A 27,595-nucleotide genomic window follows, 5' to 3' on the forward strand; every position below is an offset into this window, starting at 1 on the left:
GTGTAGTAAAACTGCTCTGAATATCAAACTGACCAGTTTTAGAAAAGCGATACTACTAAAATTTACACAACCTAGACACAGACTTCTAATTTTAACAATTTCTTGGAATAAAGAAAATAAAGCACTCTGGCATGACTGCACGTACCTAGAGATGATAAATGCAGTGGTTCGACTATGCCCCTAAATTTATGTATTTATTTATTATTTATTTATTACATTTTTATACTGCCCAATAGCCAAAGCTGTCTGGGCGGTTCACAAAAATTTAAACCATAATAAAACAACCAACAATCTAAAAACACAAATACAAAATACAGTATAAAAAGCACAACCAGGATAAAACCACGTAGCAGAAATTGATATAAGATTAAAATACAGAATTAGAACAGTAAAATTTAAATTTAACTTAAAATTAAGTGTTAAAATACTGAGAGAATAAAAAGGGAATGCCAAATTAACTGCCACAATCTGTTTGGCAGGTCAAAAAGCAGAAGATTTAGTCGGACCATCTTTCCCACAGCAATTGGTAGTACAGTTCCACATTACATACCAATAAAGCCCTTCTTTGCTAGTTCCATGGTAAAACGCCTCGTGATTTTTTCCAATTCATTATCCTATAACATAAAAACAAAAACAAAAAGCAAAAAACAGTTAAGGTCCAGGTCACTAGCCATCAACTATAACAAAATATTATTTATTATTATTTTACCAAGAAAAGTATTATGATTTCGCAATACTTGTGCGTTTCTATCCCATTTGCCTATCCAGTTCAATTGCAGGAATGATCTCCCACCCCTCTCCCCAGCTTCAAGCTTGGAGCAGGGAGGGGAAGATGGGATTGCCCCTAACCTTGCAATGAGTTTGAGGAACAGAGGAAGGTCAGAGAAATTTAAGCCACCCAAAATTTGTGGATCACTGGAAATAAATAAATAATATTGAGAAACAGAAACTTTCAAAAAGGAGACTGAGCCACCTAACTTGTGCCAAACCTTAGGTTTTGCATTCCGTGCTCTTTTTTCCCCTCTTCATTTCAAGAAAGTAGAGTAAAGAATTCTGCCCAACAATCACTACTGTCCTCCTACAGCAGAGTAACTTTTCAAATTTGCTAATCTAAACATGCTTGTTAAAAACATATTTCTAGAGATTGGACTTACTGTATAATTCCTAGGATTGATCTTAACACCAGCCTTTGCCCCACCAAACGGCACATCTGAAGACAGAAGTTCATGTTAAAAAACTATTGACAAGAATACAGAATAAGAATAACTGATGGCAAATAGAAATACACATAACTAGTCTCTATAAAAATTGATATTTGGTGTTTTTTTCATTGGCATTAATCAGAAAGATATGGAAATGAAAGTGAAATATGGAATTCTGCTAAGCCAAAGCCAGTCTCCACATAGCTCAAACCTACTTTTCAGTTTGATAATTCATTTCCCTCCAATGGTGGAGAGAGCAGCAGAAACACTGAAGGAGTATGAAGCCCACTCCTAATCTCTAAGAAGAATACACTTATATAGGTCAAGAAGGTTTAAACACAATCTAGAGGTTTGATTTTTATATTTTATCATGTTAGCGCACGTTAACTGTTGAAGTAGGCCTGAAAAAATGAATGGGATTAAAATACTTTGGACTTAGATCCAACTTTGTTATCCTAAAGTTGTAGATTGATTTGTTACGGTCCAAAAACATGTGTTAGTCCCTGAAGCACCAAATTTCCTCAAGTGATAATGAGAGAGATGGAATTTCATTTGAATAAGCTGACTCACCCCCTCACCTCCCAAAAAACCCTTTGTATTCAAGCCGAACGTTGTTACGTCTAAGCCTTAACAGAGGAGTTTCAGGAATTTATGTTCTATTTCTTTTACAAACTGAAAAACCCTAAGTCTCAGTTTAGAAAATATTTGCTCATTCATCAAATCCAAGATCTATTTAAATCTGTCTCTTACAAATCTTGCTAGACCACTAACTCAGTGCTAAACCTGAAATTATTTTTATCGTAAGCAGAACACTGCTTCACTGAAAAGAGCAAATGAAGCAAGAGAACTGAGAGAATTTAAGTAAGTTGTATATAAGTGCATCTCTGGACCCTCATAAACCACTTGTATTTTAATGCTATCATCTGAGATCTTAAGTTTATTATCAACAATGACAAAAGAAGTATGTTCCTTTGTAAGTATTACTTACCAACCACCGCACATTTGTATGTCATTAGAGAAGCTAATGCTTTCACTTCATCAACACTCACTTCTGTGCTGTAACGAATACCTGTTCAGAAAACAATGAACAACATTAGCCACTGTTACATAGTAAGCCACTATAACTTAGGCTTTTCATATGTCAAATAGAGATATGCCACAAAGACTTAGAACAAGTTTGTTATTTGTGCAGGAGGCACCACAAAACAGTCTCTGGGAAAAGCTCCATGCAACCAATTTTGTACAGTTCTCTGGAGACAGACAAAAGAGACCCCAAATTTGTATGCATAATAGTTACTCAAGTACAAGAACTGAATTCCTCTCCTTGATTAGTAGCAATTAATAAGTATGGCAAGAAGCTTACTAACACAATCAACCCCAACTGATTGTGTTACCCACAATACCTTGGTTAACATGTCTGTAATTCTGGCATTTGTTTTCTAATGCTTCAGGCCAAACAGTTTGCTTACTCAAGTTCAAGCACTTATGCACAGGTACACTATGTCAGCTGTCAGTGGGTGTCTTATCACAGCTGGTGCGCACTGAGTCAACATTTTAACTATCCATCACAACTCCGGTAGTCAGTCACTCCCAGCACAGACGCCCCCCCTCATCAACATATATGTGAAATTAGATTTATTTTTGCCACAATGTGAATGACCTCACACTTATTTACACTGAAATGCATTTTCCATTTTAATGCCAAATTTGAAGAGCTCTTTTTGGAGCTCTTTGCTATACCTTTTTGCTTTAACTATCTGAATAATGTGGTGTCATCCACAAAATTGGTCACCTCATGCTTACCCCTACATTAGAGAATTTACAAAGAAGTTTAAAAGCACTAGTTCGAATGGAGAACCCTGGGTGACCCCATTTTTTACATCTGTTCCTCCATTGCTATGCTGCTTCCTGTTCTTTAACCAGATACTGCAGGGGTCTTCTTTTTCTCCCTTTCTAGCCTCTAGCCTTGCCCTTTCTCTCCCTTCTACTTCTTTACCTTGCTATTTCCCCCTCCCTCCCATCCTCTAGCCTCACTATTTCTCTCCTCTCTACCAGTTTTTTTTTTTTTTTTTGCATTTCCCCATGACTGGAGAATGTACACAATTTTTAAATTAAAGCACACACATACACACATTCCCAAAGCACAGGGAGGGAAGTGCAAAAATCCCCACCCACCCCGGTCCTGTTTTTGTAAATAAACAGGACTGGAGTGGGTAGGGAAAGGGCAACATTCACAATGAAGATCGCAATCAGAGCCAGAAAGGGGGTTTGGCAACAGACACAACAGATCTGTCACCAAGATCCCTGGGATGCCAGATGGAGAACTGAGGGGGAGAGAGGGAGGACAAGGGGGCAAAAAAGCTACACACTGTGGGGTGTTAGCAAAATAACCCAAAATGCATAGCTAGTCACCCATCATGGGCTAGCGTGTCATGAGAATGCACCCAGAGTATGACTTAAGTCTAGATCCAACACTATATGTTTAACAATACATCTAGGTTTATCAATGTGGGGCACACCTTCAGAAGTGCCCAATCTCTCACTTTGGCATATATGCAAAATTAATATACTTGGCAGATCATTTGACAAATCGTATGCCATTTACAAACAGAGCAGACTTCCAAGTGCTATATGGCAGGAAGATCCTAGTTCTGTTCACTGCTATTTTATGTTTTCAATCAAACACACTATGGAAACTACCCACCATTTTATGAAGCTGAAACAAACAGTTCCATTAAAAAAGCACTGAAAAAGTTACATGAAAGTTACACAGTAAGGTTAACATTTCCTTTTCAGTTGTGTACAGAGCAGCTATGATTCTCTCTCTAAAACCCTTAGACTAGGAGACAAACGCTTTTCTATTACAAAAGGGTGAAATTACAACATGACTCATAACCATGCAAAATACTTTCCACTGGAACCAGCAGAGAATCTTGTTTGTTAAGTTGAGGATTTTTTCTTCACCGGCACACCCAAGAAGTACGTTAATTTAGTAGGACATCATGGTTTATTAACAATTGATTCACCTCCTTTGCAATGGAACAGTAGTCACCTGTGTGCTTGCCCCTTGCCCCTCATGGCTCATTACATCAAATAAGGAGGGGATTGCCAGCTGGGTCCAGGAGGTTGTAAATGCCTCCCTGAGAGAGGGAGTGGTGCCGGCAGTAAGGAGACCACTCCTGAAAAAGCCTAACCTGGACCCGGAGAATATCTTAACAATTACAGGCCCTTCCTGGGCAAGGTGTTTAAGCGGGTGGTTGCCGGACAACTCCAGGCACTCTGGAATGAAACGGTTATCTAGATCCATTTCAATCGGGCTTCAGGCCTGGTTTTGGAACGGAAACTGCCGTGGTTGCCCTGTGGGATGACCTTTGCTGGGAGAGGGACAGGGGGAGTGCGACCCTGTTGATAATCTTGGACCTCTCAGCGGCTTTTGATACCATCAACCATGGTATCCTTTTGAATATGTTGTCTGGGCTGGGAGTTGGAGGCACTGTGTTGCAGTGGTTCTGCTCCTACTTGGATGGCCGATTCCAGAAGGTGGTGCTGGGGGATTATTGCTCTGTGCCATGGCATTTAGGCCAAGGCTCTGTTTTATCCCCTATGCTGTTTAACATCTACATGAAACCACTGGGAGAGTGGGGCTGCCTTTGAAAATGGTCCGGAAATTTCAACTGGTACAAAACAGGACAGCACGTTTACTAACAGGACTGGCCAATGAGACCACATCACGCCAGTCCTCTTCCAGCTTCATTGGCTGCCAGTCCAGGTCTGGGCCCAATTCAAAGTGCTGGTATTAACATTTAAAGCCCTAAATGGCTTGGGGCCGGGCTATCTGAAGGAACGCCTCCTCCCATAAGTACCTGCCAAAGGGGTCCTTCTCCGTGAGCCCCTGCCAAAGGAAGTGAGGCAGGTGGCTACCATGAGGAGGGCCTTCTCTGCTGTGGCACCCCGGTTGTGGAATGAGCTCCCTAAGGAGGTTCACCTGGCACCTACACTATAGTCTTTCAGATGCCAGGTGAAGACCTTTTTATTCTCTCAGTATTTTATCAGTCTATAAATTAATTTTAACTTTGCTGTTTTAAATTTGTATTTTAAGTTTGTATTTCTGCACTGCTGCTGATTTTATCCTGCTTGTGCTTTTATATTGTATTTTATATCATGTTTTTATACTGTTGTTTTACACTTTGATTGGCTTTAATTTTTGTGAACCGCCCAGAGAGCTTTGGCTATTGGGCGGTATAAAATGCAATAAATAAATAAATAGTGAAAATTTTATAATCTTCAGCAAACTTATGGGAGGAAGCCTATAACTTCCCTTTGAGAGGAAGACTAAGGTTAAAACTAGATTGGCACATTTTTCTTATAGCTGCTTGTCTCCATATCAACGCAGTGGCCCCATTTAGACAACATGCTAAACCATGCTGCTTAATCACAAAATGGTTAACCTTAATGCAGTCCATTAACCATTTTGTGGTTAAGCAGCATGGTTTAGTGTGTTGTCTGAATGAAGCCAATAAGAGATTAACTACTCTCAAAATTCAGTTTATATAACTACTCTCAAAATTCAGTTTATATATGGGATGAAACAAACAAGTTTGCTTGTTACCACAGCAACACCACAAAGCAAACATACTTTCTACTGATACTAACAAACCAATAATCCAGGAAGACAGCAGTAAGTTTGAATGTGAATACCAAGTAATTAGCTTCTTCCCTAAATATAAGCACTTAGGCAAGGTTTTGGCCATTTTCTCCAGCTGCTTAACCAGTTAGAACACTCTCTACCTCACCCCCAACTGAATTTTGGAATTTAGCATTAGTTTAGCTTGGATGATTGACTGCAGCTTTATTTTATTCACCGTTTTTAGAAAAAATATTGAAGTCTCCAGGGGTCAGCCAACCCCATAATTTGTCAGTTCAAGTTCATGATTCATATAAAAAGGTTTACACAATTCTAGACACTACTAGAGATCAAGTTAAAAACATAAAATTATTAAAGGACTTACTACCAGTATTTAAGATTGAGCCAAAAGATTGCCCCAAATAAAGGGGGAGGAGGGTGAAACACATTGAAGGAATACTCCAGGATTTACAACCATTTTTTTTTAAAAAAAGTCACCAGTGTGTTTTTTTCTTAAATTATCTGCTTGAACTTAGGAATCATGTACTATGCAGCTCCCTGCTTGTTAAAATCCAAACCCCTAGAATAAGAATTCTTCTTTTTGAAGAAGGAAAATGGTTTCCCCTGAAGGCTCCATGGGCTTGCTAAGGGCAGAACTGTAAATTGTGTATAGTTGTTATTTTTGGGATAAGTCTTTTTCTTTTCTTTTTTACAAAATGCAGCCACTTAGACTGTAATCTGAAGGAGACTGGCACAAGAGGAAAGGGGCTTCTTAACCCCTTGAGCTATTCTTCTGTTCCCTTGTGAATTAAATCAGATTGAGAGTGCAATTTGCAGCAGAAAGTCAGCCATGGTGGGGGAAGAGTTAAAGAGGCTCCAGTCTTCCCCTTTGAACTGCAGCCTCAGTGCTGCAATATCTAAACACTTAAGCCGTTCTTAAAAAAAATAAAAAATTGTGAAACCACACTGGTAGTTCTACCCCAGCTGTCTGAAAACAGTGCCCTGGTTCATACCTTGGGTTAATTTACCAGCTGGGACTGTCATGTTTGTTGACATTTTTGCATGGCACCCAGCTTGCCATGTTGTACATACCCAGCGGCAGGGGTTGTTTGGGTGTTCAACAATCCTCAAATAACCCATGGCTTGTTTTAGGGTTATTTAAGGGTTGTCTAACCCTCAAACAAACTCTGCTGCCTGGAGTCACAGACCCAATTATTAGTATTACAACATGTGAAAGAGACAGTGTTAAGTAGACACCAGACGTTAACTTAAAATCTATTTTGGTACCCAAACTGAGAAATAATGAAGTACCCTCTGTTAAAAGCTGGATATTGAAAGTATGGGAAATATCAAAATGGTAAAATTAACAGCATGTGTACAAATATGAGAAGGAGAAAGTATTTTTTTCAATAATTAAAACTAAAACAGTTTTGAGACAGAAACTATCCTTTCTCCAGTGTGGTGTAGTTGCTAGAGTGTTGGACTGGGAGTTGGGGGATCCAGGTTCTAGTTCCCACTTGGCCATGGAAACTCACTGGGTGACTTTGGGCCAGTCACAGACTCTCAGCCCAACCTACCTCACAGGATTGTTATTGTGAGGATAAAATGAGATGAGGACTATGTGCACAGATTTGGGTTCCTTAAAGGAAAAAAGGTGGGTTATAAATGTAATAAATAAATAAATAAATAAGAAGTGCCATGCTGGATCAGACCAAGGGTCCATCTAGTCCAGCACTCTGTTCACACAGTGGCCAACCAGGGACCAACAAAGCAGGACATGGTGCAACATATATTAAGTTGGATATTATTATTAATTATTTACAATCTTTATATATTGCTAAATTATCTAACACAAATTCCAGAGTGGTGAACACAGGTATAAACAGTAAAAGATTAAAAAAGCAAATTAAAATTGTTCAATTTAAAAACAAAGGAACCAGAAAAACAGTGTCTAGTCAGTTGAGGAAGGCTTCTCAAAACAGATATTGGTAAATACAAGACAAATTAAGTAATGGAGATACTTTAAAATTAGATGCATTGTTACAGTATGATTAACATTATGTATTGACAGTAATTATAGAGCATGAATAGGTTGGGTTTTTAAAGCATTATGTAGAAATACTAGTCAATTTATCAATTGTTTATACTGAAATATTCACCATTCTTAATAGTTACTGGATTTACAAAATTTATCAAGCTATTTTTGTATTTTATGATATGTAATTCAAAAATTTTAAAAGATAAAAGCTAAATCTTTTAAAACAGCTGTGATCTTAAAATATGTTAAACATGCTTGCAATATGCACGATTAAGATGGCAAAAAACACAGATTGTAAATAGCTTTAAGATTCCCTGTTTGAACAAAGTTTTCAAAACAATCATCTACTCTCAATGACAAAGTAATCAGCTCAGATTTGTTCATTATTATAGGATCTACTGTTTACTGTTAGGTCCTGTACTTCTATCAGATTTTTGCTAAGAGAAATACAGACAACTTCCATCAAAGTTTGTTGCACAGTGCTAACCCCTATTTCCTGTACCCTATTTGGATACATTTAGTTCTCTAGGCAGCTGTCCATATGATGAACAAGAGCAGCTGTGGTTTCCTGTTAAGTGCCATCTCTAAGCACGCAATCAAACAGGCAAAGTGGGATCTTAGAAAATCATTTCCAATAATTATATAAACGATGGCTTTTCATATGCAAATGAAGACTTAAGAGCCAAGAATAACATCAAATTGGATTCTTTATTTTATTTGTTGCCCTATAGACAATTTGCAATTCCTTCATCCTACTTCATAGTCGTGTATTTTAAAAAGAGGCTAATTCCTATAAACTGCAAAGCCAGTGATTTAGACTGGGATCAGAAAAAACACTTATTGGGGAGTAAATCTCATTGAACTAAACAGGACATATAGGTTTAGGCTTACACTTCAGGCTATGTGATTAGCAAAACTGTGGTTCTCGATTTAGCAAAACGCATTGCACCAGACACCTTAAATCCTGCTGATCAATTTAAGTTAACAGACTAAAACAGCTACCACATTATTTTTAGGGTAATGGGTACTTTGTGTCCAAGAACTATTGTCTTTAAAGAAAATCAGAAACTGAGTACTTTTCTTCCCCAAACCTAGTTATTTCCAGAAGTAGGCATTAAGAAGCAGACACACTGTTCTTCTGCTTGATGAAACTCACCAAGAAAAGCAGCATGCTATCAAACAAATTTAATACTGAACTTGCAGTCACAAGGAATTCTAATTTCCTGATTAACGTCTGTAGGTTTTGCAGGTCTTCACATACAAAAACTTCTGAAAGGTTAATTTATGATAGCCATATCACTTGTTTGTCATTAACAAACAAATGGTGCATCGTTAAGAGACAGAGGCCATATTTAAAAGAGACACAAGGTTTTGCTATTCCAAATTCCCTTTATTGCCTCTTTAGATTATTTTGGGTTTGTAATCCAATACTACCCTTTTTCCAATAGCTGACAAGAGCACAAGGCATTTGACATTTGCTTTCGTTTTTAAAAACTGCCTTGCTTTTCCACATTAATAAAGTCCTTCAGCTCTAGGAGAGTAGGTGGTATCTTGCCAAAAAGGGATGCTTTTCAGGAACAGAGATGTGTGAGAGGTATACTCAGGACCCAGATTTGCACCTCTACTCCATTTCTGTCATTTAGCTCTATTCATCAACACTGGAAATTATCAGACAACTTTGAAACCTAATCAAGATTACAACATCTCTCTTGGCATAAGGAGCATTCTCTCTTGCTGCTACCAATACTGGGCAGGACGGTAGCCAAAAATTGTGATGTGTAGGCCTTGAGAGTACACCAGCAGTCAAAACGAAATCTATGCAGAGAAGCCAGAACAAATACTTTAACTCTTTAAAATTAAATTAGTGCATACTGCCTGCCGGTGATACCCAGAACATTGGAAGATGGGAGCAATCTTACTTTTTATTGAGTAATTGTGTCAACTACTTCCCACAAGCTTTCCCTCTCCCCAAAAGCTAGAGGCTTGCTTTAAAATAATAATAAAAAAGAACACTGAAAATTCAGCAAAGGAGGCAGAACCCTTCCACCATGACTAGAGATCTGCTGCTGAATGCCTTTGATCCATCTTTTTGCGCTCCCTAGTAGATGCACAACTTGTCCCTCCTAAGCTACTACTCTGTGATGCAACTTGTTTTTTTTCCTTTACAGTAATGCAATTCCTTCTTTTGACTGCTTTCGTTTGGTTAATGAAAAATAGCTCCACTTTCTAATCTAGTGTTGCTATATCCATCTAATTAAATGCTTCAGTTATAGTGCTGAAAACATTTCTTATATAGTTTAATGTAGCTTTGAGTTTTATAGTAACACAAACTGATTTCTAATAAAGTCTAAATTAAAACCAAGCTATGTTATGGATCTAACTTGCACATTTAGCAGTTTGTAAAAGTGATCTACTAATGTAAGGGTATTCATGCAAGACCTCAGGGATTACGCCTGAGAAAATAGATTTCTACTTTTAAACATACCATTCTCAGCCAATGCAGTTATTGGTTAACTACGCTTCTCACACTTTGGAACAGTGCAAGGATGGCCTCACAAATTGTTTCTTCCAACAGAGATTAATCTCCATATCAGAAAATACACATCCCTTATAACAGATTTTTTTTAAAAAAAGCAGACTTTTGCTTAACTCAAGGATTGTCTACTAGCTTCCCAATGCATATACCTGGAACATTGTGTGTGAACTGCAAGACAGGAAGTCCACAATTGAAGCAAGACTTTAGACCAGCCTTTATCAACCTTGTGGTTTCTGCATGCTGGTCTGTAACTCCATTGTTCCCAGCCAGAAAGGCAATGATAGGAGTTGCAGTTGAACACAACTGGATGACACCAGGTTGGGAAAGGCTGCCTTACAATTAACTATCTCTCAGCCTCGTCATCTACAATATGGGCATACTATCTACTTTACAGGATTGCAAGGTTTAAGATAGTGTTTAAAGTGTTTTGAGCACCCCAAAAATTCTACATAGATGCTCAATACTGGGGGGAAGGGCACTGATTTATGATAGATCACAAACTTTTCATGAAAAAGGTCTCAGATTCAGTCCCACAGCATCTAATTAAAGGTCCTTAGGCAGCAGGGCTGAGAAAGACCTCTCTGCCTTCTTGGAAAAATATTGGGTACAAAGCACCCAATATTATGCAGAAATTCTGACAGGTCATACATGTTGATGAAAGAAATAAGAATTAAAAAACTTTGAACTGATGAACATTTTAATCCATGTGAGCCTTTAAAAAAATCCACTACTTCGACCTTTTGACTTTAATCTTCAGAGAATTTAACACTGATCCGGGTAAACAGCAGGTCTTATCTTTCAGCTTAGTAGTTGTTCCGTCCTAGATTAATCATTTCTTCCATCTATGCTGAATGCAAACAAGGAAAAACTTTTTTTTTTTACTATCTATGCATTGACTTGCAGCTCATATGTTTACCTTATCTTACCCAAAGGCTGGTGGCATGTTTTAAAAACCAATTGCATAAGTAAGCTCCAATATGGGTGTTATAAATTTTCCTTACATTCCCAATAATTTATCAAGTATCAGTACTAGTTAGTAACAATTCAGAATTTGCACATCTTCATCTATCTGGACACAACAGTGAAGCCATAAAAAAATGAATTATGCTAGTGCTTGGGAAAGCCAGAGGCTCAGTTCAAACAACACGTTTCTCAATGGTGCTTTTAGAACTCCACCATGGAGATTTTACACCACCATTAAGGAACGTGTTGTCTGGCGGGAAAACTCCATGCAACGGTGGAGTTTTTTTGGAAAACATACCACACAGAATATCCACATTGTGCAGAGGATAGTTCCTGCACAACTGTTGTGTTGCGTGGTGAGCTCCGCGGAGTTTTCCAATCGAGTTGACTTTTCCCACTGGGTATAGAGTTCCCTGGCAAGAGTGGTGAAAAGAGTGAGTGCCACACTAGGAGAGCCGCCGGGATTGTTTTTTGCAGCACGGGCTGATGGGATACCATCAGGAGGACCAGGGGAGGAGAGAGGGCAGAGGAACTGTCAATCAAGCGCCGTGTTGAATTTTACTCAACTTCACGGTAGCATGCATTCACACAATGGCGGAGTTAGAACATGATGTGTGGCAAGTACCCACTAAAAACTCAACCACTGAGTGGACTTTCCACATTGCGTTGACTAACGTGTTATCCGAACTGCCAAGAATAAGAGATTCCTGTTTCTGGGTGTAATTGAGAAGACAGCCCTCCTAAAGTGAGTACATCAGCCAGAATCTGAGCAGCATTTATAGGTCAGCACAGCCAGGGAGGCTTTGGACACCTTTTCTCTACCAACAGACCACCACACTTTGTACTTCAAAATTAGCCAGCTCTATGGCATAGTGCCCAACTGTTTGTCCAAAATCCAATGGGATGTCCCTTATGTCACAAACCTCCCTGGATCCCAGCTTTAACCTTTACTATAAAAAATAAGTTCTGGGATGCAGGTAATTCCCAACAGCAATCAACCCTTTTGGCAATCATGCCAAAAGTCCAAAGTATGAGTTATTCCCACTCTATTGTACATTAGAGGTACACAATGCCTTGAGTTTGGCCTGTAGTCTACTGAGTTGGGTATGCTCCACACAGATCAAGAGGCGGATAGGTGCTTAGCTCTCTCACTATGCAATTGTTGAACCTATGGATCCTCCTACTGCACTGCAGAAATGCCATAAATCCTTACTGGCTCTGCTTTTTCAGGCACTCACCCATGAAATAAAAGGTGGCAATAAAGTTAAGTTCACAAGGTCATGTTAAAGCAAGAGCACAGGAAATTATGTATATAGGGAGGGGAAGGGAAGACTATGCAAGGATATCCTACTCCTTCCATCTACAGTTTTTTAAAAAATTTAAACTTAGATTTTGAACAATTACAAATAATATAGATAAATGGCAAAAAGGAGAGGCAAAGAGCTAGAAGAAAGATGAGAGAATAAGGGGGAAGTGTTATCAATCCAGGGGGAGCAAAGGAACCCATTTTTAACTGGATTTGTTAGCTCTTCTAAATATCCTTTATCTACTTGGTGCATAGCAAATCCAATATTACATATAAGTTAGTGTGGTGTAATGGATAATATTGGACTTGGAAGAGGAAACCCTGGATTCAAATCTCCAGTTGACCATAATTCTCAGTCAAACAAGGATGAGAATAAGACTTCTATCTGTGCTATTTCAAGTTCTTTGAGGCATAATACAAATATGATTAACATCTCTAGCAATCACTGCAAAGAAAAATCTATACAAGGTACACTCTTTTTATAGCTAATCCTTTACCACAATCACTGTTTACCAACAAGTAACTCAAAGCCAAAAGATTGCTGTGGTCTGAAGATGCTCTGGTAACTCTGGGGAAGGAAACAAAATCCAGTCTAATTTTAAGAAGTTTGGCTGTTATTTTAACGATGTATTGGTTTTATGTGTTTTAATCAGTTTTCAGTATTTTATAATATTTTTGTATTCTGTGTTGTTCCCCGCCTCGATCCAGAGGGAGAGGCAGGTAAGAAATAAATATTTATTATTATTGTTATCTGGGGATGCAGCAGGTCACTAAACTAAAAGTATAGTAAGTGAATGGGGATCTCAGCACCTGGTGACATTTCCTAGAATCGGAGGACACACAGAAGTTAATCCAACTTAACTGAGCTCATTAAGCAAGACCACTTTCTCTTTCTATGATTGCTCATGGATTCATATTAAATGTATTAAAATTCTCCACTTCTAGGTTGGGAATAAGCCATGGGTTTTCTTCAGCCAACTGGCATTAGAACAAAGTGTTCTATTGATAACTGAATAGATGCTACATATTAAAACACTGGAAAAAGGTTACTGTGTTAGAAAGACGCAGGAAGAAGTCAACCTACACAGCAGAAACTACAAGCAGAAAGCATTTGTCTTGTTCATCTCCAAGGAAGTTCATAATATGTTGGTTGCTAAAGAACAAGTCAGCCCCCATTCCATAAGAGCATTGTTATTTTTCTCAATATTCTATAGATAATCACTGGCCTTTAACTGATCTTTAAAAGCAGTTAAACCAATGATGGTGTGGAGACAGGATGAATAGACAGCAACTGCCCTTCTTAATCTCTGTATCTGCCAACAAACTAGGTACTCAAATTTCTGTGGCAGACCTATTACATCCTAAGCATCCAGCAAGCTACACACATTCTGCAGAATTTTCTTTCCGTGTTATTGAGTTTAAGCTACCACTTCTCTAGGCTCTATTTCTTTGGTTAATGCCACTGTCCAAAGAACAATATCCTGCAGATAGCACATCCACAGATAAGCATACATAGAACAAAGCCTTGGAATACTAAATAGTTATTTTACTTCCCAGCAATTAACTGGCTTTCGTCATTCTTGTTTCCTTCAAAAGTTTTGAAACATTTTGTACACCAAGTTTCTCCAAACTCAAGGGACCATTTTTTTATAGTACAACCAAGACAGGTCAAAACTCTGTGGAGGTTGCAATGAGTTGCTGCAAAAGCATGCAGAAAAGCTTGTTTGTCAAAGCTGGCACGAAGATGAGAGAAAGGTGGGAGCGATCATATAGTACGAATGTTTGTACTACGTGATTGCAGAGATGCACCTTACCATTCTTTGTAGCTGTGTAATCTTATCACTAAGACAGGCAATACCTTGGAAGGGATGTTTTTACAGTTCCTACTGTTCTTGCAAGTTTTGCCCTTAAGCAACTGTTGACTGCCAGATGCATTGCATAAATCACAGTCCATGACACCATAAAAATACACACTACACTCCTTTGCATCTATTTTTTTAAAAAGTATCTCTAGAAATGCAAGAAAAGGATATGCAGTCTTCCAGATCTCTTTTGAATGATTTTTCTTCCTTCTATGAGATGTGTATAGGTATAGTTCTCATAACTCATGTGGGAAAATGACTGGAAGTGTAGTACAACTATTAACCTCTGGCTACAGTCTGAGGTTAGTTGGGAATTGGTCCTATTAAAGTCAGCAAGACTTACTTCTGAGTAAATATACATGATTATACTGCAATTCAGCTTTGTTCACATAGCAAGTCAGAGACACAGTTTAATTTAATGATAAATATCAAAGCCCTACCTCTGTATCTACTGATGAGTGCATGTGGCCATTGTGAGCTATAGAACAATAAGGCAGCTAATCCCGTAATCCTTATATTTCCTTCTCCTTTCACAAAGGAATGGAAGCCTTGCCTCCTATGACAAACAATTACTTCCATTTCATACATTCTGAAGGCACATTAACTTCTATTCTCATCTCATAGACTGAGAGAGGAGGGTGGTGGGTATGCATATTTTAAGGGGGCATACTACTAGATAACCTCCAGAGAAACCTTGTGTAGAAAAAAGGTGACCACAATTATGTCTAGCAGTTATTTCCATTATGTAAATGGCTTGAAAAGAATTATGGAAAAGGACATCAGAAAAGAACATCATTAAATTCTATCCTTTATGTAGGGAGCAAATGATCAGTGAAACAACACACATTAACTTCACAGTATAAAAGTTGTTTGTGCATATCCTGTGTAAGATGAGTCAAATGGCTACAGCACATGCCCACTGCAGACACTGTGAAAAGGAGAGGTAAACTTGCCTTAGAGAAATAGCAACTGAGTTTCACCCCAGAGTGTCTTGTAGAGTGCAGGGTGGAAAATGTACCCATTTCACATGGCAGGATAATGGCTTGGTGCACAATTCGGGAACAGAGCTGTTTGCTTGTGTTTTTAAGAGCTGCCTGGCAGGTAGAAATTTAGTAGGTGAAGCCTTTCATATCTTATCTTTCTGATAGCTCCAGCAGTTAATGGATAGTTCACACATGCATGTTTCAACAGTTAATGCAAGTCATTATTTGTCCTGAGATGCGAAACATTGCATATCAAGAATGACAGAACTTTACTGAAGTAGGTAACAGAGTGTCGGACCAAACCAGGAAACATGAAACTCCAGAGTGATCTCAGGCCAGTCATTCTCTCACAGCGGAACCAACCTCACCTTATTGTTGCAAGGCTAAAAATACGGGGAACCCTCAACTAACATGCAAACACACAATGAGAGGTAGGACAAATATAACGAACAATATTACATCCCTTTAGCCACAATATTTCCCAAGGGAGTCACCCCACACACTGAGTAGTTTACTTCAGCAGTAACGAAGCACATACTTTGTCTTTCACCAAAGCAAACAGAAGTGATTTACTTCCCTGTGTTCGGTGGTGCAAGCAGTAGACAGCACAGACATTTACTGCTGAAGTTACTGGTGGGAACATTCCAGATAGCTGTGGCAGGCCATTGCAACAGAACCAAGAAAAATAATCCTGGGATATGTTCAAGACTAACTGTAGGCACACTTTCCTAGAGACAGTAGTGTAAATGGAATAAACAGAGATAGGATTGCACTGTGGCTCATTCGCAGGGTCCTAAGTTTGTGTGAATAGCAATGCTAGTCTAACTTAAGGCTAACACTGCATACAACCCCCATGTGCCTTAGCTGTTTAGGTGCCTCGTGACACATCGCTAATTTCGCAGGAGCTGCTTGAGAGGTGAGCGGGGCAAAGCAGCACACCCTGACTTGACTTTGGAGAAGGGGGAGGAAGGAAAGCCGCTTAGCCAAGCAATCTCACGCAGCGCAAGGGAGAGGTTGTGGCGAGAGGGGTTTTTTTTGGGGGGGGGGGAGAGGCGGGTGGGGTGGGGCAATCCCTGGCCGCCGCCGCGCCTGCCTGCCTGCCGCTTCTCACCTCCCTTGCAAGGGGTGCGGTGCTGGCTGTGCTGCGCCCGGTAGCCCTCGATCACTTCCCACTCGCCGTTGTCGCGCTTGATGGGGAAGGAGACGCTGAGCACGTGGTTGCAGGGCTTGATGATGCGCAGGATGCCGCGGACGCGGTGCCGCTTCTGCTCGGGGCTCTCGCGGGTGCGCAGCCCTTCCACCAGCTTGTCCTCCACGATGCCAGCGCCGCGGTCGAAGAAGCCTTCCACCATCTTGAAGAAGTTGGGGTCATCCTCCTGCTCCACGGCTTGGCTGTAGCGGCGCCGGCTGCTGGCGCTGCCGCTCCTCCGGCCCGGGCCGCTCCCCGCCAGCAGGGCCGCCGCGCAAGGCTCCGCGCCGGACAGCACCGACGAGGCGGCGGCGGCGGCGGCGCCAGCGGCGCGGGCGGGCGACAGGAGCTCCCCCAAGCAACGGTACATGGCGGCGGCGGCGGCGGCGGTTACCTCAGCTGTAACGGGACAGAGCGAAGCTGGGCTGGGCGCGCGCCGCTCTGAGGGAAAGCTGAAGGGCGTCGACGCGGCAGGGCGGGGAAGAAAAAAGCCGAGGCGGGAGGAGGAGGAGAAGGAGGGAGAAGAGGAGGGAGGCCGATGCCCGGGCGGCCCAATGGCACAGTAACGGGGGCAGCCTGCCCCCCGCCGCTGCCTTTAAATGGGCCCCTCGGGGAGGGAGGCAGGGAAGGAAGCATCGGGCGAGGCCAAGCCAGGAGCTGGCCGTAACGCCCCCTCTCCTTGCGCAGGCGCCGTCCCCGCCCACCCTGCTTATGTGAGGAGCGCGATGAATCTCACGGCCGTGTTTTCTTCGCGGGGACACCTTTGGAAGTACGCATGCGCACCAAAAAGGGAAGGCGAGCGGGGGGGTGGGGAAAGAAAGAGGAGACAGCGCGCTTTCTAATTGGGTAGTTCCCGTGAGTAAGGCCCGCCTTTCTGTCTGTGCCAGAACGCGCGCAGTGACCGTTGCCCGCCCGCCCCCCGCCGTGCCAGTTGTGGGTAAGTTGCAGGGAACGGGAGGTTGGCTGCTTCTTGGGGAGCCCGTTGAGGGCCTGAGCCTAAACTATAAGGCCTTCTGCGCCTCCGCCCACGTTTCCCTACTGAAAATCTCTGGTACACAGTGCAGGGGCTCCTGTATTATTGGTTTATGTTATTGCATTTATATCCCGCCTTTTTTCCTCCAAGGAACCCAAGGCGGCGTACATAATAATCCTCCTCTCCATTTTATCCTCACAACAACCCTGTGAGGTAGGTTGGGCTGAGAGTCTGTGACTGGCCCAAAGTCACCCAGTGGGTTTCCATGGCCGAGTGGAGACTAGAACCCGGATTTCCCGACTCTCACTCCGACATCTTAGCCATTACACCACACCTGTATTCCTCTTCCTCAGCTTAGGTGAGGCTTTCTCTATTGTGGGTGTGTGCTGGGGGAGTAGGGTTTGAGTAGGTGAGGTAGGATTTGAACTGGGGATGTCCACACTCGCAATTCCCACTGAGCCACAGCACTACAACAGTTAAGTAGAAATTCTTTAGTTTAGGAATATCCCATATTTAATTTCACTTAAGTTTATTAAGTTCTCTTTGAGCACCATGACTCCAACCACATTTGCTTGGAAGTGTGTTTCCATGCAAATATGTCTAAGGTTGTGACAGAACTAAGAACTACTAATACATATTTGGTATATCCAAAGGGAGAGGCGGGTAAGAAATAAATATTATTATTATTATTCCTGGGTAATTTAACACCTTGGTCCAGGATATTAGTGTTGTGGTATGTGTTATTAACCTTCTCTTATATTGGCTATGTTCGGACCTCACGATAGCCCATGATAGGTTAATAAGCAATTTTTTAAATAGTCCATGATGATTGGCCACACAAATGGGCTAATTAGCTATACTACTGTGGGCAACTTATTAAGCTACCATGTGTAATTTGGCTCAACCCCTGTTCCTTTTGCAGTCCTGCCCGATCAGTGGCAATATTTCACCTCTAAAGGGTTGTAAGTTTGCAGTTGGGAAGTACCTGACCCAACATCAAAACCCATGTGACTACTCACCGAGGAGAGAAAATCCTGAGAGCTCCAAAAAAGGGTGTGATGGCTATAGAACCTTGCGGCTTTGCAGGATCAGGACAAAACTTCACACATTAACCTTTTGGAATCAGGAGGCACCCAATCCAGCAACAACCCCCTGCACAACTACTCACTAAAGAGCAAAATTCCCAAGTGCCCAAAAAGGGGGTGATCACTATAAAATCTTGGGGCTTTGCAGGGTCAGGGCACACACAGCCTCTCCTAATCAGGAGGCACATGGTCGGACAAGAAAACCCTGTGCAATTTCCCCAGAGGAGCAAAAATCCTGAGTGCACCCAAAAGAGGGAGGTGGCAACACTTCACACAGAGCATTTGCATGGATTCACACCTGTGCAATTGTGCACTTTAGGCTATGTGGGCAATAAGCCATTTTTTGGCTATTTTTGTTTATTTCCCAGGTTTATTTCTAACACACACACACAAATTTTGGTAAGTCTGGGATTTTCCTTCCCCTAGGTGAAATTACACAGGATTTTGAAGGTGGATCAGATGCTTCCTGACCAGGGGAGGGTGCCTATGAAGTGTGGTCCCGATATGCAAACCTTCAAGGGTTTATAGAGTGGCAGCAGGTATATGACCCCTTCTGGCAGCACAACTATAGGTAAGCAAATTAACCTATGGTGCCCAACGGACAACATGACAGTAGGTTAAATAATCCCTACTTCAGACTGTGGCTTTCAGTGTGGGTTATTTTGTATTTCTATGCAAGATATAAATTACAGAAACATCAGAATAAGGTCAGCATTACACAAAACAGCTGACTGTTCAAAGTTTTTAGATGTACACCGGTACACCTAGGGGTGACCACATTACACCAACATTAAAATCACTCCACTGGCTGCCAATTAGTTTCCGGGCAAAGTACAAAGTGTTGGTCATCACCTTTAAAGCCCTAAATGGTTTGGGTCCAGGTTACCTGCGGGATCGCCTTCTCCCATATAGTCCGCCCCGCACACTCAGGTCCTCTGGGGTGAACTTACTTCAGTCAGCTAAAACTAGGCTGACATCAGTTTCCCAAAGGACCTTTTCTTCTGTCGCCCCCAGATTGTGGAATGGCCTACCGGAGGAGATTCGTAAAATTAACACTATGTGTGATTTTAAGGCAGCTTTAAAGACTAGCCTTTTCCGGCAGGCCTATCCAGATCAATGTTGAATCATGATTTTTTAAGATGTATTGATTCCTGTTCTAATGTTGTTCCCCGCCTCGATCTAAAGGGAGAGGCGGGTAAGAAATAAATTTATTATTATTATTATTATGTATATTGTCTTCATGTGTATTGTACATTTTTACGGTCCTGAGTTTTCCATGATCAGAGGTGAAGTCTAAAAGACATAGGGATACTTCTTCTGAGGAAGCTGGTTCACATCAAGCCTTTGTATATGATAGAAGGAAGAAGGAAGCCTTCTTTTTTTCTCTACTGTAAGCCTCTACTGTTCTTTAAAACCAAGTGTCCGATACTCAAGAGTAAGTTTACTTTGTGTGACCCTTGTATCTTTAGCAGAGACTTGTAGTCCCCTGCAAGGTTTATCATGAGGAGCCACAGACTTGAACTGTTTGAAAAGTTTAGCACTTATTTCTTTTTCCTCACAGACTATGTGGGGTATGGGGAGAGTAGACCTTCCAACGTAATGCTTTTCAGGCAGGCTTGAGCTGGGCTGGGTAGCACTGGTACCAAATTCATAATGTACCATTGGCCAGTTTGACTGAAGCATTTGAGTCATCAACTCTCTAGGACTTGTATGCCTCAGGACATTGATTATCTCACAAAACCTGAGCAAGGAATACTTTTCTAAAACACGGATTTCCACTGGAAATTGAGATTAAAGGAATTAGCTGCTGTAGCAATGTTTGCCTGGCTAAATTGTCTCTTCTCCCAAATCTAGGGATGAGTGCAAGTGTATTGGAACAACTTGTCCCAACCATGGTTTGCAAGTATGAATTATCCACTTTCTTCTATGGCTTGTTTTAACCATGGTTTAGCCTTCAGTTGCCATGACAATACTTTGCAAATTCACCGTAAACTGTACTTGTTCAAAGTGCATGTAGTATCTTCAAGCTTGTATCACTATTAAGCACTGTTATTTGAGATGCATGTTGAATGAATTCCAGTTAAACCAGCAGCTACCGTATTTCTTCGATTGTAAGACACCATCGATTGTAAGACACACCTTATTTTCAGTACCACCAACAGAAAAAAAAACCCTAAGACACACCCGTGATTCTAAAACACACCCCATTTTTAGAGATGTTTATATGGGGGGAAAAGTGCATCTTACAATCGAAGAAATAGGGTATTCTGTGCAGAAACAAATGCAGACTTAGGAATTCTAGATAAATATTTGCAATTTAATGGAATATCAGAATATTGGGGCACCACTTGCTAGCATCAGTTCTTCAACTTTTGAACTGCTGCCAAGGTGGAGTTATCTATAAACCAAGATTTAAAAAAGCAAGTTGTTTACTTGCTTATTGGTACAGCTGGTTGTATGAGTAGCTGCTAAGCTCCATAAGCCTCTAGAATTCATTTCCTATCATCTGTAATGCTGTCTATATTTTAGATCAGACCGCTTAGTGTTTTCATCACTAAGTATGCTGATGGCTTTTGAGGTTTTCCCCTGCGCTCCCCCCTCCCCAATTTTCTGTCTGACTCTATTTGCAGGTTCTTTTAGATATTTAGTGATGGGACACATAATATATGGGATATAATATATGTTGCCAATTAAACTTCTGTATGGGAGAGAAATGCATCATCATTTATTGCTGGATTAGCTGACAAATTTAATCTTGTGATGTTTTGTTCAGCGCCGTTTTGTAGTGTTTAGGCATATTCTTTGGTTCAGTACCATGCTTCATATCATAGGGTTTTGCAGTGTTGCTATGTTTTGTATTTGCACAAAATACCATTCTCAACAGAAACTGAAGGAAGTTGTATTTGGGTTTAAAACATTATTTGTTTTCTGAACCTGAATATGTAAGATTTAGGCTGCAATCCTATACATCAGGGATGGGGAACTTCTGGCCCTCCGTATGTTATTGGACTTCATTCCTGACCATTGGCCATGCTGGCTGGGGGTGACATGAGATGGAGCCCAACAATAACTGGAGGGCCCACAAGTTCCCCACCCCTACTATATGCACTTACCACCAGGGAACTGAATGGGTCTTATTTCTGAGCAGACTTGTATAGAATTGTCCTGTTAAAATATTAAAACTATATTCTAGAAATATGGTGTCCCTGAACGAAAAAAATGAACTTTTATTTTTCAGTTTGTTTAAATTATCCATATTGGGATTTGGAAAATGTGCTACTGATTGCTATGGCCTTCAAACAGCACAAATCTGCTACTTCCTCCCCATAAAGTGTCAGCTGCTTTGAATGCTGTTTTTTCTGCAGTGTGAGAAAATAGCATGGGCAACTTAAGTGCAAATATTTATTTTATTAATTTATTTATTAAAACATTTATATCCCACCCTATATACCTATAACAGTATAAAACAATAAGTATACATAGCTAAAAACAAATTAAACCATTGATAAAGCTAAAACCAGTGTAAAATTTAAAAACAATTAAAATTATATGCAACCTTGCTGACTTAACCATCAAAGGCTTTGTGGAAAAGCCATATTTTAACTTGGCGCTGAAATGAGGCCAGCACTGGCAGCAGTCGGGCCTCCAAGGGGGTGCCATGACAGAGAAAGCCCTCTCCCATGTCCCACCATCGTGTATGTCTCATGTTGGTTGGATGCAGAAGATGGCTGCTTCTCCAATAGATCTCAAGTCTCACAACAAACACAAGCATAACAACAAAACCTACCACATATAACTGCAGCTACAGCCCAGTCTGATAAAACATAATCAGGAGAAAAATGTGTAGTTTTTAATGAGACAGACACTGGGGTGGTGGGGTTATGTCACAAAACTTATTCTGTTTCTTAAAAAAACAAAAAACAAGCACACTTTTTCTCACCAAAAGCAGCAGACTGGTTTCCTTCTTGTTTAAATGAACAATCAGTAGAACTGTTTATATAAACTGAGAATGTTTTGTTTAAACTGCTAACAATAACGTTCTGATGTTAATCAAGCAGGTAGTCATGTTCTTTATTTTTTGTTTATAGTTAAAATATATTTTTGTAAACATTTTAACAGTCTGGTTTTGTAGATTGACTTCAGCTGCATTGACATAACTGTATTACTCTTCCTGAAAGATCAGGTTGGTTCCCAAATGCTCAAAAAAGCCTTTGCAACAGTATAAAAGGATGTGTGTGTGTTTTAAAAAAAAAAAATCAGTTTAGGATGCTTTTTATTTATTTTTTAATGTGAAGTTGTAACCTATCTTAGTTCCACCTTGCAGTGAAAGTCAGGCTATAAATAGAGTAAATTATACTATCCAATTATAAATACATTCAGTACTTGGGAAGAAGTTTCACCGTGTTCGGTGGGGCTCATTGCCAGTTAAGTTTTCGTAAGATTGCAGCTGTAGTTGTGGAAGGTTAGCCTTCTTATCAAGCGAGCAGTGTTTTGGGATTGTTTGTAATTATTAATGGAGATGACATTAACTTAATTACTTTTGTTCCATGTATTTGCTTCGAATTTAAGTGTGGCTGAGTATTTTAAACTAACATTATAGGGAAAACGCAGTTATATTCTGCATGGATTTTTTTCATGGATTTTCTTCTGTCATTAATCAATTGTAGCAAATAGATTGAAATAACATGAACATGCATTTTCAGAAAAGCTCTTGGCTAACACATTAGGTACTTTGGTCAACAGTCCTTTTGAATTCTCTCCAATTAGCTTCTCTTTGAACTTTGACTGTTTCAACAAGCCTTTTAAATCTTTTTGACTATTTTAATCTGACTATTTTCAAGAAGCCTTTAAATTGGGTTTTTGGATTACTCTCCTGCTTTAAGCCTTTTTTGAAGAGCAGGAATGGGTAAAAGGTAGATCTCCGGATGTTTTGGACTTCAATTCCCAGAAGACCGGTCCACATGGCTGATGGTCAGGTATGCTGGGAGTTGAAGCCCAAAACACCTGGAGATCTATTTCTGCCCATCCCTATTGTAGAGATAATCATAGTGTGACCAGGCATAGTATAATGCTGAGTAGATGCTCCTGCAGTCCAATTGTATGCTCTGCACACAAGAACCAGTGACCATAGAGCAAGGGTAGGCAATCTGGTATGCTCCAGATATTTTGGACTACAACTCCCATAAACCCCAGCCAGCTTGGCCAATGGTCAGATTATTGGGATTGTAGTCTAAAATATCTAGAAGTCACCAGGTTGCCCACCCTTGGTGTAGAGGTTGGGCCATGGCCTGAAACTATGAACCTTCATTCCCCTTCATTCATTATCCCTTGTTTGATCATGTGAACAAAATTTATATACATGGCATACATGATCCCTGAAAAAATGAGGTAATGAAATATAGCAGAGGTCAAAGATAGTGAGGCCTTCTACCCATAGTTGGAATTCAGCTGGAGAGTCTAAACAAATAAAGGTAGGTTACAATGTTGCAAAATCTGTTAGGGAAGTTCTTGCCTCAGAGAACGTTTAGCCCAGTTATGTATTCTCGGGGCCCACGCTGTTCTCCAGATAGTGGTCTTGGTTCCGGTATATTTTGTGGCACAAAAATGATATCCTCATATGTATCAGTCTCTGTAATAAAGCTGGTGCTAGTAAACAGTAAATGCTTGTCTGTTTCAGGAGCACATGCACACAGGCATAGCAGTATGTACTGATATTAGCCATTGTATACATACTGCATGGGAAATTTAGAAAGATATAACATCTTTATTAGAACTTAAACATTTTTCTTTTCCTTGTGAGTGAAACTGTGGGCAAATGTTTTTGCCATTTCTTGATTTAAAAATGAGTAGGGTGGCCAAGAGCTAGAGAAAATCACCTCAGGTGCTGGATCTGGTCATGGGCCGCCAGTCGTCCATATCTATGCGCTGTACATAGGGCTACCATTGTACTTAGTTTGGAAACTTCAACTAGTTCAAAATATGGCAGCCAGGTTGGTCACCAGTACATCTAGGGGTGAGCATATTACCCCAATATTAAAATCATTCCACTGGCTGCCAATTAGTTTCCGGACAAAGTACAAAGGGTTGGTCATTATCTTTAAAGCCCTAAATGGTTTGGGTCCAGGTTACCTACGGGATTGCCTTCTCCCGTACAGTCCACCCCGCACACTCAGGTCCTCTGGGGAGAACTTACTTCAGTCAGCCAAGACTAGGCTGACATCAGTTTCCTGGAGAACCTTTTCTTCTGTCGCCCCCGGATTGTGGAACGGACTGCCGGAGGAGATTCGTAACATTAACTCTCTCTGTGATTTTAAGGCAGCTTTGAAAACTAGCCTTTTCCAGCAGGCCTACCCAGATCAATGTAAAATCAAGAATTTTTAAGGTGTGTTGATTCCTGTACTAATGTTGTTCCCCGCCTCAATCCAAAGGGAGAGGCGGGTAAGAAATAAAATTATTATTATTATTATTATTATTATTATTATTATTATTATTATTATTCAACCAGTAGGTATCCAGAGAACTTCAGATAGAATCTCATTTTAAAAGTGGCAAGGAACATGTGGAACAATGCAGATATATTGTGGAACTTCTGTTTGAACAGAAATTATTCAGAATTCTTTATTATCTGTCTTTGTATTACAGTCTGCTCCTATCAAACCCTCTCTAATTGCAAATCTCTAAATGGAACCCCTGTTTATTCAGACTTTATAGAGAGATCCTGCCTTGCAATCCAGTCCAGATATACGCTTGCAAATCTTGAAAATGAATCTTGCAATCTAACAAAGTTGCACATTGCAGAGGAAGGCAACATCTCATATGTATCACTCAAATAAAGTAAGGTGGGGGGTGAAGTGTGGCTGATTCACACATTGTCAATGAAGTAACAAATGAAAGCAAGCCCAAACCCACTTGTACTGGCTTCTAAAAGAAAGGAGCAGGTTCCCTTCCACTGGCAGGCCAGTAAAGGCAGAGGGAGGTTTGATTCCACATGTTCTCTCATTAAAAGAATTATGTGTGAATTGATCCATTGACTCATGTAACATTGTGAACCACTGGGAGATTTTATTATATTTAGTGGTATATACTGCCATAGATAATTAAATAAATAATTTAAGGTTTTGAAGACAGTCTATAATCCAAGTGTCAGATGCAATCCAACTATACCTGAAGCTACTAGGATCTGTGATTAGTTGTGATGGTAGTTTTTTTTTTAAATATTTTTATTGAGTTTTAAATCACATATTTTCAATAGAATTAATGAGTATATAAAATATTGCAGCTTTTTCAACCAACGAAATATATACATAGAATAGTAGAGTCCAACAAGGCCATCGAGTCCAACCCCCTAGAAATCCACATTAAAGCATTCCTGACAGATGGTTGTCCAGCTGCCTCTTGAATGCTTTTAGTGTTACATTACATTAAAAATCCAATCTTGTTTGTGGAGACCAGCACTGTTACTTTATGTGATGCCTAACGCTTTATGTGATGCCTAACGCTTGATTGATGATATATTTTGAGCTGAAATAAACCAAAAGATAGTGAAGACAACCTTGGTGCCCCAAAGCAGGACCAACCAAGCCTTTGCCATCCACTCATGTTAACCCGGTCTAAAATGTACCATGCACAAAAGAGCAAACAGGAAATTCCTGCAGATAGCTTCTAAGGGCCCAAGTAGATAGTGTCTAAAGGCAGATACACATCTTACAACCTAGATGACCATTAGCACATCTAACATAAAATACAGAAATAGTACAAGACACTTTTATGTGTTGGAAAACCAAGTGGTGGCCACCACCTTGGGTGGTAAAATAAGGCCAAGCAAATTGCAGTCTCCTCTCCTTTTACTAGTATTCCAAAACCACCTACCTGAGATAAGCCAGATCACTCTGTCTAATGGTAAAACAGGGGATCTTAAGAAAAAAAAATCTTTCATGAGCCCAAATATAGAGTGATCAATTTGACATTGAAAAATACTGTAAGCCCCATTCATGGGATTGCTTCTAAAATAATATTATATTTGGGCCCAATTCAGTCCTAAAACTGTTGTGAATGTAGAACTGATTCATTGCTTAATGCGTGGGGTGTTTTTTTGCTACCTGTGCATTCAATTTTAAGATTAGTTACACTTTAATGGGGAACACTCAACACTATTACTGTACACCTTCATCATTGTACCAAAGATGTCTATTTACATTTTGGACCAAGTGTTCCACACTGTGCTTGTATAGGAAACACAAAATTGCTTCTTCCTGACCAGTTGTCTGTGAGTCACTAATACAGCTTTATAGAAAGTGAAAAAAAGAAAATGTAGTAATGTTGAGTGTCTTCATCTGGTAATCATCTGACAACGAATGCAATTTTAGATATGGTACATTGTTAGGTCTTAGCAAGAGGAGAGGCAACTTCTCATTTAATCCTAAATAGTACTAATGCTTTGGTATAATATGTAAGATTTGTTAGACCATATGGAGTCCGTGGTCCTACCACAATCAAATTCTTAATGGAAATGGGAAAGTGTCTAGAAAACCCACTATAGTGATTTATAATTTCAGCAGTGGAAGTTTCTTAAAAATGAAAGGATTAAATAAAGGGGAACTGAAAAATACTTAGAAGGATCAAGTCTTTCACAAAACCTGGAGGCTCAAACAAAATATATCCTACAGATTTAAAAAGGCACCAAAAAGTCCAAAATTGTGCTAGCATAGATAAATAACAAGAATTCCTAACAAAATAAAAACTAACAATAAATATTTAATATATTAGAATCAGGAAACTAGTTAAACAGGCAGCAGACCTGTGTTATATGACGAGGTTGTCAAAAGAAATAGTAA

The 27,595-nt window shown here is 40.1% G+C and overlaps 2 protein-coding genes across 2 annotated transcripts in view; one reads left to right on the forward strand and one right to left on the reverse strand.

The window, feature by feature from the left end:
* GLUD1 (glutamate dehydrogenase 1) overlaps positions 1 to 17,266 on the reverse strand; it is a 32,249-nt gene extending 14,983 nt beyond the window's left edge. Inside the window, exons 1-4 of the mRNA XM_063133114.1 lie at positions 16,626 to 17,266; positions 2,191 to 2,271; positions 1,155 to 1,210; positions 551 to 614 (exon numbers count right to left, since the gene is read on the reverse strand). Coding sequence (XP_062989184.1) covers positions 551 to 614; positions 1,155 to 1,210; positions 2,191 to 2,271; positions 16,626 to 17,073 — 649 coding nt within the window. The 5' untranslated portion in view covers positions 17,074 to 17,266. The remainder of the gene's footprint in view (positions 1 to 550; positions 615 to 1,154; positions 1,211 to 2,190; positions 2,272 to 16,625) is intronic.
* Positions 17,267 to 17,421: 155 nt separating this feature from the next.
* Positions 17,422 to 27,595, forward strand: part of SHLD2 (shieldin complex subunit 2) — a 38,059-nt gene continuing 27,885 nt past the window's right edge. The window contains exon 1 of the mRNA XM_063133118.1: positions 17,422 to 17,472. The gene's annotated coding sequence lies outside the window, so the exon portion shown is untranslated. The remainder of the gene's footprint in view (positions 17,473 to 27,595) is intronic.

This window comes from Elgaria multicarinata, chromosome 8, assembly GCF_023053635.1.
Source record: "Elgaria multicarinata webbii isolate HBS135686 ecotype San Diego chromosome 8, rElgMul1.1.pri, whole genome shotgun sequence".
In the NCBI taxonomy this organism is placed as follows: Eukaryota; Metazoa; Chordata; class Lepidosauria; order Squamata; family Anguidae; genus Elgaria; species Elgaria multicarinata.